The following is a 16,320-nucleotide window of genomic DNA, read 5'->3' on the forward strand; positions in this document are numbered from 1 at the left end:
TTTGTTTGGCTGGATCTTCGTGTATGGACTTTGCTTGTTCTGACCACTCTCCTGGGATTCGTCCCGAATAAAGCCCTGACGGGACTTTATCTACCCTTTCTTTCTGAGTCGTGCATTTTGGGTCCAGCCCCCACGCACCCGTCTCAATTTTTTTACAATTGTGACTCTGAAATAGGGGAAGAGTAACATAACTACATTACACTTTAAAAATAATGTAACACAGAGTTTAACATCTGTCCAATTTAATACATACAGACACATGGTGACATACATATTCATTTTCAGTCAATTTGTCAATTTACTGCAATTTACTGCAATTTAAGTTCAGTGACCTAACCTAGAACAAACATACAGCAATCAAAGCAAACTAACTACACAAAGATCAAAAGTGCAGCCCAGCTCTAAAGACACATCTTCCTGTTCCCATACCCTAAAATGCCCCCATGACTGCACCCCCAATTTCCCCTCCTGCAAGCTGAGAAACATCACAATGATGAAAAAAGAGTCCTGAGCTCTCAGACTTCATTCTCATTTCACATGAGTACACGGACCCAGCCTCTGTGTGTTTTATATGGCAATTTCCACATTCCCTCCAGTGTAGCGGACAGCTGTTTCAGTAGACGGCCCTGTACATCAACAAACACGTACAGACACAACAGATGAGAGAGAACTGTGAGTGAGCAGAGCTGCAGCCTGAGCCCTGAAACACACATCATGTTTTAGAGAGTAAGTGTGCATCCCAGTGAAAGCACATCACCTGGTCTCCTGTACCATTTCACACACAGTACAATGGTGGCCAGCAGGAGAGGAGCAGCACCCAGACCACACATCACTCTGCCTGTGGAGACACAGAGATGAGGGATGCATACTGCTATACATTGCTCCTGTGCTGAACGTCACTCTGAACATAAGCATCTGCTACAGTAAGTGTACTGTAATGCATCTGCTACAGTAAGTGTACTGTAATGCATCTGCTACAGTAAGTGAATGCAGTGTACTGTAATGCATCTGCTACAGTAAGTGAATGCAGTGTACTGTAATGCATCTGCTACAGTAAGTGTATGCAGCATAATGTAATACAGTATACAGTGGACGCCATTTTGGCTCTACATCCAGAGTGGCCTTAGGCAGTGCTGTGGGAAGCAGACAGACTGGGTCACTGTTCCGTCTTCATACCAGCGTATTTATGACCGTGGAGAAAACAAATCACCCTCACAGAGGGACAAAGGCAGCTGGAATTCTTTTCTGAATACTATTTAGAAAAGACATTCAATAATGAACACTGGAAAAGTATGTCGGCAGTTATGGAACAAACAGGATCCCACTGCATTATGGGACCTTGCAAGTTTTACACACAGAACAATATCAGTCAGCACTCACCTGTTACCTGTATGCGGACAGGGTGACTGTACTCTGTGTAACAGCACTCACCTGTTACCTGTATGTGGACAGGGTGACTGTACTCTGTGTAACAGCACTCACCTGTTACCTGTATGTGGACAGGGTGACTGTACTCTGTGTAACAGCACTCACCTGTTACCTGTATGTGGACAGGGTGACTGTACTCTGTGTAACAGCACTGACATGTTACCTGTATGTGGACAGGATGACTGTACTCTGTGTACCAGCACTCACCTGTTACCTGTATGTGGACAGGGTGACTGTACTCTGTATACCAGCACTCACCTGTTACCTGTATGTGGACAGGGTGACTGTACTCTGTGTACCAGCACTCACCTGTTACCTGTATGTGGACAGGGTGACTGTACTCTGTGTAACAGCACTCACCTGTTACCTGTATGTAGACAGGGTGACTGTACTCTGTGTACCAGACTGGGTTGCTCCTCCCTGCTCTGCAGCTGTACTCCCCGGTGTGTGCAAGAGCTGCAGCACTGAGGGTGTACGAGCCTTCAGCTGTACTGGCAATGAGGGCAGTGCCACTTGATCCATCTCCTTTGTACCAGTAATATTCCCAGCCAGCAGAGGGCACTGAGACCTCACAAGAGAGACTGACAGCTTGTCCTCTATATATCCGCCCATGTGGAGAGACCGTCAAGACAGCCTGGGGTGTCTCTGTAAGACAGAGAACAGACTGAGCTTCTCCCTCATAATAATGTTCTCATCAAACATACAGTGCAAACGAGCTTTAACCTGGTATTCAGCTGAGCACATTTCACTCATCCATGAACTGGGAAACCATGTGACCCCCTCAGAGTAGGTGTGGGCGGGGTCAACGTTCTAACTGCTAGATCGGGGGTGTCTAATCAAATGGCAAATGGTCTGCATTTATATAGCGCCTTTATCCAAAGCGCTGTATAATTGATGGTTCTCATTCATCCATTCACACACACACACACCAACAGCAAATGGCTACCATGCAAGGCACCAGCCAGCTCAGCAGAAGCATCTTCGACACACCCAGGGGATCAACCAGCAACCCCCCGACTGCCAGACGACTGCTCTCACCTCCTGAGCCAATGTCGCCCCCAATCTTATCCAAAAAGGACCGGCGTGAACGTGAGTTCTTGTTTTTGCCCAGCACTACGATACCCCGATTCTGACGGGCTAAAACAAAAACCTGAACCCACCTTGGCCCTTTACAGATAAGATTACACACCCCTGTGCTATTGTAATGCAGATATGACTGCAGTGGAGCTGGTTAGGGTTACGGCTAAGAGCTAACCTCTCCTCTGTCCTCATCTTCCTCGACCTGTCGGCCGCCTTCGATACAGTCAACCATGAGATTCTGCTCTCATCGCTGTCTGGGATGGGTGTCACAGGTTCTGCACTCGATTGGTTTTCCTCCTACCTCTCTGGTCGCTCCTACCAGGTGACTTGGAGGGGCGCACTCTCGCACTCTTGGGCCTCTCCTCTTCTCGCTATACACCATGTCTCTTGGTTCTGTTATCTCTTCCCACGGCTTCTCTTATCACTCCTACGCTGATGACACCCAACTCTTCATTTCCTTCCCCCCTGACACCCAAATCACCACACAGATCTCTGCCTGCTTGGCTGATATCTCTGCATGGATGACTTCCCATCACCTGAAGCTCAACCTTGCCAAAACTGAGCTTCTCTACATCCCTGCTAAGTCCTCTCCGTCAATCGACCTCTCACTGACTGTGGAGGACTTTGTAGTTTCCTCCTCCCGTACGGCAAAGAATCTTGGGGTGACTCTTGATAACTGCCTCTCCCTGGCTCCACAAGTATCCTCCACTGCCAGAACCTGCAGGTTCTTTCTGTTTAATATACGCCGCATCCGTCATCTCCTGACGGAGAAAGCCACCCAGCTCCTAGTCCAGGCGCTCGTCATTTCCCGCCTGGATTACTGCAACTCCCTCTTAGCTGGTCTCCCAGCGTGTGCCATCAAGCCCCTCCAGCTGGTCCAGAATGCTGCAGCCCGCTTGATCACCAGTCAGCCCAGGTCGGCTCATGTCACCCCGCTTCTCATTGGCCTCCACTGGCTTCCTATTGCCGCACGCATCCGATTCAAGGCCCTAGTGTTGGCATTTCAGGCTGCTAAGGGGACTGCCCCACATTACATACAATCCCTGATCACTCCCTACTCCCCAGCTAGACCACTCCGGTCTGCCAGCTCTGGTCGCCTTACGATTCCCTCTCTACGGGCACCTGGCGGTCGAGCTGCACGTTCACGCTTGTTTTCCGTTCTGGTTCCTCAGTGGTGGAATGACTTGCCTACCACTGTCAGGACAGCAGAATCCCTCCCCCTATTTCGACGCAGACTCAAAACACACCTCTTCAAACTCTACCTTAGTCCCCCCTCCTGATTTACCCCGCCCCCCCCTTCTGATACCCCTATCCCTGCCTAACCCCCCCCCCCCCAAAAAAAAAAAAAAAAAAAAAAAAAAATTGCACTTATGATGACGACTATATGTTTAGAACAGCAGTCCAGGTGTATTTTTCTAGTTCGGGATGTGATGCTTTGACTTGTGGTAGAACCTATGCACTTGTAAGTCGCTTTGGATTAAAAGCGTCTGCCAAATGACTAAAATGTAAAAAATGTAAAATGTAAAGCATTATGATTTCCCATTCTATCAGAACAGAGAGGACCTGCATTCTGTTGATTTAAACAGTAACATGGTGGTTGAATGTGACACTTGCCAGTTGTCTTTAAGCAACAATAAAACAAATGTACATCAATTAGCTATGATTGACAGACCGTGTCCCCACTTTCCACACATTGTGGTTTGTTACCATAGCTACCTCCATGATAGACGCTCGCACTGTGAGTTTTCACAAGCTAGCTAACTTACTATTTCAACTATGATCGATAGCTAAGGTAAGGATGCTGGCTTATCCAATCATAATTTCTGCTTGCTAGCTAGCCAAGTTAAGATAAAAACACCCATACATGCTGCCGGTGCCATTGGGCCAGCTGCAGGGTCGTCAGCTGGGAGCCACCCTTCACAGACGTTTCGCCCCTTTAATCCCAGAACAACTCCAGGTGGTCGGGCAGCGATAGGGACGTCTCCCTACCGCCCCCTGCAGCTGGCTTTACGATCCTCCCCGTTCCCACTTTGGTAAATTTAGTAATAAAAAACCTTACTTTGTTGTTTTCATGAAAGATGTCGAACAATATGTGTAACTACTTTCTAATTCAACTAACAAAAATGCTAACAAAGCACTTAATGTTATATCTTATATTTTTCGAGTGTGATATACCCCTGGCTCTTTTGTTTTTGTTCTGTTTGTACACTATTCCCTGTATACTGAATTCTTACTGTATTCCTTTGTTAATTAATAAAATAAATATATGTACTCTATGGTGCTGATTACGGTGGCAGTGATGATGAAGATGTTAAACCTGTCCATTACAAAGAGGATGGTGGAAGACAGGGTGGTTTGATTATCTCAGAAACTGCTGAACTTCTGCGATTTTCACACACACTTGTCTCGAGATTTCGCAAAGAATGGTGCAAAAAACAAAAAGAAGTCCAATTAGCAGCAGTTCTGTGGGCATAAATGCCTTGTTAATGAGAGAGGTCAGAGGAGAAGGGCCAGACTGGTCAAAGCTGACAAGAAGTAAGTGACAGTAATGAAAATAACCACACATTACAACAGTGGTTTGCAGAAGAGCATCTCTGAACACACAACGCGTCTAAGCTCTAAGTGGATAGGCGACAGGAGCAGGAGACTCCAGTCTAAAAGATGAGTCTAATGTATACCTAATAAAGTGCTCACACTCATTGAGCACTTCATAAGGTTTTTATTAGACTTTTCATTGGACTTCTACTGCTGTAGCCTATCCTATGATTTCTTGTGTGTTCAGTGATGCTCTTCTGCATACCACTGTTGTAATGTGTGGGTTTTAGTAAGAGCTGAATAACACTGAGTCCTACCTGAGCAGATCACTCCAGCATCCTCTCCATGATTACAGCGATGTTTACCCCATCCTTGTGACCCACACTGCTTCAGTGAGGATTCTGATCCACTGCAGGACACAGGACCCATCCATATTGTCCCAGACCCTGGTCCAAAGTGAGCCTCTCTTAGTGCATCTACAGCATCTCCACAGCCCAGCTGTCTGCACACCACCACAGCATCCCTCAGGTCCCAGCCACGGTCACACACTCTCCCCCACTCTCCATCACGGTAAACCTCCACTCTCCCAGCACAGGGGCTGCTACCATTCACCAGCCTTATACTGTCTGAGAGAGAGAGAGAGAGAGAGAGAGAGAGAGGGAGAGAGCGAGAGAGAGAGAGAGAGAGAGAGAGAGAGAGGGAGAGAGAGAGAGAGAGTGAGGGAGAGGGAGAGAGAGAGAGTTTTGGCAAAACATCAAAATATGGCGGGTCCTATTCTCTGACACAGTCCATTAAAATATGTTTTTGAAAACATCTGAAGAGCAAAATAAACAAAATAGACATGCTGATTCATATTTTATCTGCAACACCGAGTTTGAAATTTTGATCCTAGTTTTGTGAGCCATGCGAGCAGTGCTGGACTCAGTTGATTTGCATGGGCAGATCACGATATGTAAATACAGAACCGCCAAATGTACACGGCACTCACTGGACTGCGAACTTCACGCACCGCAAGCCTCTCCATAGAAAATTAATGGAATGTGTAGCATGCTGGATTTGGTGTGTGAGCACACTGGAATGTTCCTGTCATGTCTGTAATGTTTGTAATGTTTGTAATGTTTGTCAGCTTTGACCAGTCTGGCCCTTCTCCTCTGACCTCTCTCATAAACAAGGCATTTCTTCCCACTGAACTTCTGCTCACGAGATGATTTTTGTTTTTCGCACCATTCTCCACAAACTGTAGAGACTGTTGCGCGTGAAAATCCCAGGAGATCAGCAGAAACTCAAACCACCCTGTCTGGCACCAACATCAAACAGTCACTTAGATCACATTTCTTCCCCATTCTGACATTTGGTCTGAAAAACAGCTGAACCTCTTCACCATGTCTACATGCTTTTATGCATTGCTGCCGCATTATTGGCTGATTAAATATTTGCATTAACAAGCTGGTGTACAGGTCTACCCAATAAAGTGGTTGCCCCGGGGCGGCCTGTAGCATAGTGGTTAAGGTACATGACTGGGACACACAAGGTGGTTCTAATCCCGGTGTAGCCACAATAAGATCCGCCCTTGAGCAAGGCCCTTAACCCTGCATTGCTCCAGGGGAGGATTGTCTCCTGCTTAGTCTAATCAACTGTACGTCGCTCTGGATACGAACGTCTGCCAAATGCCAATAATGTAATGTAATGTAATGAATAGAGGAATACTAATAGGGTTAAAAATTAGTGGCCCCTATGCGGAGATTCTAGATCAGCCAATAAATAAACCACGATACAAAGGCAGTAGTACCACTCTGCCTTCCACTCTTCACTGGTCCGGGCTGAACGAGAATCTCCACAATAGGGCCAATAGATTCACCTTCGTTTATCTGACTCCATTTTAGAATAATAATTTAGATTAGTTATCCACATTAGGTAGATTTCTTATTGATAATTTTGACTTGATCGCCATAGGAATCCTGTACTGAGATTTACTCTCCGAACAGTCCTCTGCTGGTACCGCCGCATGTCACATCGCGCGTTATGTGCACGTCTCACAAACTGACTAGCTATCTGTAGTCATTACAGAGGTCGCAGGAATAGCTACTCTTGGGTATATCTGTTTACAGTCTAGGGACCCAAGCAGACCAACCTAGCTACGGCTGTGCTCGACATGAATGAACTACCATGTGGAGGCGAGGGATTTACCAACATAGGCCTACGGGTGCTATACGCCGTGATACATTAAGCGTAAATATTCATCCTCCCTAGACCAGTTTGAGGGGGTAAACCAAGCATTCCCTGTATAACTTTGAGTGTCAGTAAGCGAAACCACACAGATCAAGTTTTAACAATTTATTTTACCTGGCAGATTACATACGTAATTATACACTAGTTCCAAATCAAAAAAGCATTACAATGGAAACCAAATTACGGAGTCTTAAAAGTCATACCTGGTAATAAAAGCTACATACGGGAGTCTGGCTACAGACACCCTGTACATAGAAATTACGTGCACGGTGTGCACGGGAGAGACTGATTGCATCCTCCCAGAATGCTTAGTTTACTGTCCTTAAATCCAAAATCTGGCCTTTGATGTTAACCCTAAAAATGGGTCACCCATCTGTAATTTGGAGCCACGCCTCCCCAGGAAACGCAGGGGGGTTGAGGCACATGGCTTTCACTGGGGCAGAGCTCCACACAGTTTTTCCCTGGTTCCTGGTTGGTTATGATGTCCAGGGTTTGCTGTTGCAGAAATGAAACCATTGCACCAGTCGCACTGAAACAATCAGAATAATACCAAACATGAATATTATCGAAACTGACTTTGTCATGAAACATCCAGTGCTGTACACATCATTTAGTGACTGAGTAAAGAGGGAGAGAGCAATGAAGGGGGGTTCAGGAGAAGGTCAGGGCCTAACAGGCCGTGCCCTCTGAAACCTTCCCGTGCCGTAAAGGATGTTGCCCCGTCGTAACGAGTTTTACGGCTGGAGGCCTGAGTCTTCCCCCACAGGCTCCTGCCCGTATGGGTTCGGAGATAGTGGGGGTTAATGGTGCATGCTCCTGGGTTAAATTACTTCACAGCCACATATTCCACAGGACCAGAGGAAGCCAGCAAGTTGACCAGTGCCCTGAGTGATAATGCCAGATGTTAATAATTTCCGCCTTACAAGACTTATTGGTCTTCTGCTGCTGTAGCCTATCCACTTCAAGGATTGACACGTTGTGTGTTCAGAGATACTCTTCTGTATACCACTGCCGTAATGTGTGGTTGTTTGCGTTTCTGTCGACTTCCTGTCAGCTTCGACCGGTCTGGCCCTTCTCCTTTGAACTCTCTTTTGAACAAGGTGTTTCTGTCCGCAGAACCGCTGCTCCCTGGATGTTTTTTGTTTATCGCACCATTCTCCACAAACTCTAGAGACTGTTGTGCATGAAAACCCCAGGAGATCAGCAGATACTCAAACCACCCTGTCTGGCACCAACATCAAACAATCACTTAGATCACATTTCTTCCCCATTCTGACATTTGGTCTGAAAAACAGCTGAACCTCTTCACCATGTCTACATGCTTTTATGCATTTAGATGCTGCCACATTATTGGCTGATTCAATATTTGCATTAACAAGCTGGTGTACAGGTCTACCCAATAGAGTGGTCACGAGTATATAAGTTTGACTTTCCCAGATATAAGAACAGTTCCACCCTGAATAGAAGAAATGAGGATGTTGAGATGGTCCGAGGTACATATCAGGGAGATCATACAAACTCCACACTTGATTAAACTCACACACACTGGCGTGTAACATTTCACAGTATAATGAATAAAGACCTTGTTAAATATAAACTCATATGGCCTATTAAGGGACTATATTCATCCAGCATCACAGAAACTCTCACAGTGCACAGAAGACTCTTACCAGAACACACCAGGCTCACATCGTTTCCATGGGAGCAGGGTTGATTCTGTGAGGCTGCAGTGGGGCAGAAGTTAATCTGAGATTCGTTGCCTCTGCACTGAATCTCCTCTGCCCACACCTGGCCCTCGCCCTGGCCGAATGCAGCTGCCCCGCGCAGCTCTTTAGGAGCCCCACAGCCCAGCTCCCTGCACACAACCTCTGCGTCCTGCTGGTCAAAGTCAGCATCACACACCGTGCCCCAGGAGCTCCCATGATGCACCTCTACTCTCCCAGAGCACAGGTCAGTCCCGCCCACCAGCCTGACCTCTGCAGTTGAACAGAGAATAAAGAGAGAATCATTAGCAATGGCCGGCACCTTATTCCAGAGACAACATTCAGCACAGCTGTCTGAACACAGGACTGCACAGCTATTATACATAGGGTGTGAGATGAGCCAATCACACGTCTACTGCAGTCTGAGGTGAGACAATTACCTGTAAACCTCTTTAGGAGATGAGCCAATCACATTTACAAAATAAGAGCAACATAAAAAGACAGAACATAAACATGAGTCTGTTGCAACTGTGCAAACTCTGGTTAGTTCAGTGAATGGCACAATGCACACATCAGTTTATAACACAGCATAAAAAAATGAAATACTATGTTTTAGAAACATGTAATATAAGTTTGTTTCTAAAAATGTACACATGCTCACGTAAATCCAAAGTGCCATTTGGTATAAGACTATTGTAAGAGCTGAGTCCTACCTGAGCAGATCACTCCAGCATCCTCTCCATGATTACAGCGATGTTTACCCCATCCTAGTGACTCACACTGCTTCAGTGAGGATTTTGATCCACTGCAGGACACATAAGCCATCCATATTCTCCCAGACCCTGGTCCAAAGTGAGCATCTCCTAGTGCATCTACAGCATCTCCACAGCCCAGCTGTCTGCACACCACCACAGCATCCTTCAGGTCCCAGCCATCATCACACACTGTCCCCCACTCTCCCTGATGGTAAACCTCCACTCTCCCAGCACAGGGGCTGCTACCATTCACCAGCCTTATACTGTCTGAGAGAGAGAGAGAGAGAGAGAGAGAGAGAGAGAGAGAGAGAGAGAGAGAGGGAGAGAGAGAGAGAGAGAGAAAGGGAGAGAGAGAGAGAGAGAGAGGGAGAGGGAAGGGGGGGTGATGTACTCAAATTAACTTCATGAATGAAATACAGAATTATTATAACTCACAAAGGGTTTCCTCCCTGTCCCAATTACTTGATTTCAAATAAAAGGTGCTTTCACCGAGGTGTTTGCTAGATTGTAGAATGCTTTTTAACTGCAGCCAAAAGTGCTAAAAGAAGTGAAGAAAATGCATTGATTTTATCCAGTATACAGTACATGAGCATCTTCTTCAGGAACATGGTTCTTTTGTGGAAACACTGTTGATAGATCTTTAAAATTGCTTAACCTGGTGTAGCGTGGGTTTATACCCCCAAGTTGTCAAGATACCCACACACCAAATCCAGCGACCGCACATGGTGACAAATTGTTCCCCCAAGTTGTCCGTATCATGGGCGGTACTGTAGGTGGGTTCGGTCTGATTGATCGCTCCATGGGATCAATACAAGGAGGGACGTAATCTACTGCAGAATACTGTCAGCACCTGATTGGACAGCACTGCATTTGTTTGTTTTAGCAAAACATCACCATATGGCGGGTCCTATTCTCTTAAACAGTCCATTAAAATATGTTTTTGAAAACATCTCAAGAGCAAAATAAACAACATAGACATGCTGATTCATATTTTATCTGCAACACCTAGTTTGAAAGTTTGATCCTAGTTTTGAGAGCCATGCGAGCAGTGCTGGACTCAGTTGATTTGCTTGGGCAGATCACGATATGTAAATACAGAACCGCCAAACGTACACGGCACTCACTGGACTACAAACTTCACGCACCGCAAGCCTCTCCATAGAAAATGAATGGAATGCATTGCATGCCCAATTTTTTCTGTGAGCACACTGTGATTTTCTTTACTTCCGGTTAATCCGATGGTCCGCCAACAACACAAAGTTTGGAAAAATCCAAAGAACATGTCATCCGTCGGCCAGCATAAATATTGGCCACAAGGGGGCGCAGGAGCGCAACTGTCCATTAACCATTCTCCATTGGAATGAATGACTTTTACATTACATTACATTACATTATTGGCATTTGGCAGACGCTCTTATCCAGAGCGACGTACAACAAAGTGCATACCCATAACCAGGGATAAGTTCGCTGAAAGACCCTAGAGGGAAGTACAATTTCAACTGCTACCTGTACAACAAAGATAAGGACAAGGGGCTTTTTTTTTTTTTTTTTTTTTTTTTTTTTTTGAACAAACAAACAAACAGAGCAAAAGTCACCAAAGTTAACTATCCAAACACTGCTTACCTAGCCAACTAAAAATACCGATACACAAAGCAAGTCACAGAGACAACAATTAAGGTTCACAGGGAGGTAGGGAGGGATGGGGAGAGGTGCTGCTTGAAGAGGTGCGTCTTCAGCTTGCCCTTGAAGGTGGGGAGAGATTCTATAGTTCTGACCTCAACGGGGAGTTCGTTCCACCACCGTGGAGCCAGAACAGACAGTAGTCGTGAGCGTGAGGTGGAGGTTCTGAGAGGGGGAGGTGCCAAGCGGCCTGTGGAGGCTGAACGAAGAGGTCTGGCAGGGGTGTAGGGTCTGATGATTTTTTGCAGATAAGCTGGGGAAGACCCTTTAACTGCTTGGAAGGCTAGCACCAATGTTTTGAATTTGATGCGAGCCATGACAGGCAGCCAGTGGAGGGAAGTAAGCAGGGGGGTGACGTGTGAGTATTTGGGAAGGTTGAAGACCAGACGAGCTGCTGCATTCTGGATGAGTTGGAGGGGTCTGATGGCGGACGCTGGGAGGCCAGCCAAGAGGGAATTGCAGTAGTCCAGGCGGGACAGAACCATCAGACTTCTGGTGTCAAGCCGATGATGCGCTGAGTTGTGAACACAGCGTAAACACCTTCACTGTGGATTCAAAGGGTAAGACCCCAGCAGTGTCTGCAGGAACACAGAGTGCACCCGAGTCTCTATCTCCCTGGCTTTGTACACTGTACACCAGTGACATGAGCTCTGTCTGTCACATGACAGATGAATGGGAAATGGTCTGCATTTGTATCACGCATTCATCCAAACGCTGTACAGTTCATGCTTCTCATTCACACACTCACAGTCACACACCAACAGCGATTGGCTGCCATGCAAGGCACCAACCAGCTTTTCAAGAGCAAATGGGGGTGTCTTGCTCAGTCTTGAGACTTTGACACACCCAGAGCGGGGATTGATACAGCAACACTCCGACTGCCTGACAACTGCTCATACCTCCTGAGCCAATGTCACCCCACTTGTGCAACAGAGGTATTTATTAGACTTATTTTTTAGACTGTAAAACCCCACACTAACCCAACGACGGAATTTAGCGAGGGCTGAAGGTATCAGCGTGCTCGTCCTTCTGGTGTTGCTGAAAGAATACTAATAGGGTTAAAAATTAGTGGCCCCTATGCGGAGATTCTAGATCAGCCAATAAATAAACCACGATACAAAGGCAGTAGTACCACTCTGCCTTCCTCTCTTCACTGGTCCGGGCTGAACGAGAATCTCCACAATAGGGCCAATAGATTCACCTTCGTTTATCTGACTCCATTTTAGAATAATAATTTAGATTAGTTATCCACATTAGGTAGATTTCTTATTGATAATTTTGACTTGATTGCTATAGGAATCCTGTACTGAGATTTACTCTCCGAACAGTCCTCTGCTGGTACCGCCGCATGTCACATCGCGCGTTATGTGCACGTCTCACAAACTGACTAGCTATCTGTAGTCATTACAGAGGTCGCAGGAATAGCTACTCTTGGGTATATCTGTTTACAGCCTAGGGACCCAAGCAGACCAACCTAGCTACGGCTGTGCTTGACATGAATGAACTACCACGCAGAGGCGAGGGATTTACCAACATAGGCCTACGGGTGCTATACGCCGTGATACATTAAGCGTAAATATTCATCCTCCCTAGACCAGTTTGAGGGGGTAAACCAAGCATTCCCTGTATAACTTTGAGTGTCAGTAAGCGAAACCACACAGATCAAGTTTTAACTATTTATTTTACCTGGCAGATTACATACGTAATTACACACTAGTTCCAAATCAAAAAAGCATTACAATGGAAACCAAATTACGGAGTCTTAAAAGTCATACCTGGTAATAAAAGCTACATACGGGAGTCTGGCTACAGACACCCTGTACATAGAAATTACGTGCACGGTGTGCACGGGAGAGACTGATTGCATCCTCCCAGAATGCTTAGTTTACTGTCCAAAATCTGGCCTTTGATGTTAACCCTAAAAATGGGTCACCCATCTGTAATTTGGAGCCACGCCTCCCCAGGAAACGCAGGGGGGTTGAGGCACATGGCTTTCACTGGGGCAGAGCTCCACACAGTTTTTCCCTGGTTCCTGGTTGGTTATGATGTCCAGGGTTTGCTGTTGCAGAAATGAAACCATTGCACCAGTCGCACTGAAACAATCAGAATAATACCAAACATGAATATTATCGAAACTGACTTTGTCATGAAACATCCAGTGCTGTACACATCATTTAGTGACTGAGTAAAGAGGGAGAGAGCAATGAAGGGGGGTTCAGGAGAAGGTCAGGGCCTAACAGGCCGTGCCCTCTGAAACCTTCCCGTGCCGTAAAGGATGTTGCCCCGTCGTAACGAGTTTTACGGCTGGAGGCCTGAGTCTTCCCCCACAGGCTCCTGCCCATATGGGTGCGGAGATAGTGGGGGTTAATGGTGCATGCTCCTGGGTTAAATTACTTCACAGCCACATATTCCACAGTACCAGAGGAAGCCAGCAAGTTGACCAGTGCCCTGAGTGATAATGCCAGATGTTAATAATTTCCGCCTTACAAGACTTATTGGTCTTCTGCTGCTGTAGCCTATCCACTTCAAGGATTGACACGTTGTGTGTTCAGAGATACTCTTCTGCATACCACTGCCGTAATGTGTGGTTGTTTGCGTTTCTGTCGACTTCCTGTCAGCTTCGACCGGCCCTTCTCCTTTGAACTCTTGTAGGGAAAAATTCACAGAACGAAAGATCTCCCTCCTAAAAGCATGATAACCAATCACAAGTCAAAATCAGACTCCACCTTAGTGAGCAGGCTGGTTCCTCCAAAACTCTCGACGATGTGTGCTAAAAGTTTATCAATATATCTGTATTAAAGTATGATATGTACCCTGTATAGTTTCAAACTGATTAACTGCTAAATTGTGCTAGGATTACACAGTGAGCCCAGCCAGCTGGCAGGGGGGGGGCCGTCTTGAACTGTGTAGACCAAACTGTCAAGGACACGGGCAGAGCAAGATATGACTATACAGCTGATTTCTCCGGGACTCTCGATGTTTTATGCCAGGAGTGTATCTATTTGACCTAGAACATTAATTATAGCTGAGCTTATGAAAACGCAAGAAACCACAGTGAAAACTGTTGAAATGAGAGCAAAGAATGCTACGTACATTTATTCCCTTAGAAGAGAATAATTAATCAAATGTTTAGTATGTCTGTATATTAGAAAAGTATATTAGAAGTGAATATTAATGAAATGTTTAGTTTGTCTGTATATTTTCAATGATTACTGCTGCTTAGTTTGTCTTATAAAAGCGAAAGATACAGAGTGACGTGTAAGGATGACGTGTTAGAGGGAGGGCATCCAGAACTTTATGAGGTCTGGTAGTTTGCCAAGAGCAGGTGCGGGGTGAAGTGAGGACACGTAGTTGGCAGAATGCCCTGAACTTTGTACAGAGTTGGCAGAGCATAAGGACCGTTGGCAATTTGCCACAATGACGTTGTGGGAGGAGCGTTGGGAGGAGTTACGATAAGAAAAGTGTGGGTGATTTGCCAGAATGAGGTTTGAGGAGGAGTTGTAGGTGGAGTAACTGTGTATAAAATGGGTGTACAAATGCCAGTCGGGGTTCAGTTCTGGAGAGCTGATCCGGCTTTATGCACGTGTGCCAATAAAGTCTGATTTTCCTGAAGATCTTGCTGCCTGGTGTCGTCTTTTCCCTCGCGAAGATGTTTTTCGACAAATTGAAGATTTGGACTCTGTCGTTTCATAGACACGACACTCTCTTTTGAACAAGGTGTTTCTGTCCGCAGAACCGCTGCTCCCTGGATGTTTTTTGTTTATCGCACCATTCTCCACAAACTCTAGAGCCTGTTGTGCATGAAAACCCAAGGAGATCAGCAGATACTCAAACCACCCTGTCTGGCACCAACATCAAACAATCACTTAGATCACATTTCTTCCCCATTCTGACATTTGGTCTGAAAAACAGCTGAACCTCTTCACCATGTCTACATGCTTTTATGCATTTAGATGCTGCCACATTATTGGCTGATTCAATATTTGCATTAACAAGCTGGTGTACTGGTCTACCCAATAAAGTGGTAACCAGTGTATAAGTTTGACTTTCCCAGATATAAGAACAGTTCCACCCTGAATAGAAGAAATGAGGATGTTGAGATGGTTCGAGGTACATATCAGGGAGATCATACAAACTCCACACTTGATTAAACTCACACACACTGGCGTGTAACATTTCACAGTATAATGAATAAAGGCCTTGTTAAATATAAACTCATATGGCCTATTAAGGGGCTATATTCACCCAGCATCACAGAAACTCTCACAGTGCACAGAAGACTCTTACCAGAACACACCAGGCCCACATTGTTTCCATGGGAGCAGGGTTGATTCTGTGAGGGTGCAGTGGGGCAGAAGTTAATCTGAGATTCGTTGCCTCTGCACTGAATCTCCTCTGCCCACACCTGGCCCTCGCCCTGGCCGAATGCAGCTGCCCCGCGCAGCTCTTTAGGAGCCCCACAGCCCAGCTCCCTGCACACAACCTCTGCGTCCTGCTGGTCAAAGTCAGCATCACACACCGTGCCCCAGGAGCTCCCATGATGCACCTCTACTCTCCCAGAGCACAGGTCAGTCCCGCCCACCAGCCTGACCTCTGCAGTTGAACAGAGAATAAAGAGTGAATCATTAGCAATGACCAGCACCTTATTCCAGAGACAGCATTCAGCACAGCTGTCTGAACACAGGACTGCACAGCTATTATACATGGAGTGTGAGATGAGCCAATCACACGTCTACTGCAGTCTGAGGTGAGACAATTACCTGTAAACCTCTTTAGGAGATGAGCCAATCACATTTACAAAATAAGAGCAACATAAAAAGACAGAACATAAACATGAGTCTGTTGCAACTGTGCAAACTCTGGTTAGTTCAGTGAATGGCACAATGCACACATCAGTTTATAACACAGCA

At 46.0% G+C, this 16,320-nt stretch overlaps 1 protein-coding gene across 1 annotated transcript; it reads right to left on the reverse strand.

Annotated features, from left to right (window-relative positions):
* Positions 1 to 225: 225 nt before the first annotated feature.
* Positions 226 to 16,000, reverse strand: LOC133116326 (deleted in malignant brain tumors 1 protein-like). Its single transcript, XM_061225769.1, has 7 exons — positions 15,698 to 16,000; positions 9,689 to 9,997; positions 8,943 to 9,248; positions 5,361 to 5,669; positions 1,789 to 2,073; positions 758 to 838; positions 226 to 626 (listed from the first exon to the last, which is right to left on the reverse strand). Exons 2-7 carry the CDS (start codon positions 9,798 to 9,800, stop codon positions 568 to 570), a joined length of 1,152 nt encoding a protein of 383 aa, XP_061081753.1. The 5' UTR covers positions 9,801 to 9,997; positions 15,698 to 16,000; the 3' UTR covers positions 226 to 567.
* Between the last annotated feature and the right edge of the window lie 320 nt (positions 16,001 to 16,320).

This window comes from Conger conger, chromosome 2, assembly GCF_963514075.1.
Source record: "Conger conger chromosome 2, fConCon1.1, whole genome shotgun sequence".
NCBI lineage: Eukaryota > Metazoa > Chordata > Actinopteri > Anguilliformes > Congridae > Conger > Conger conger.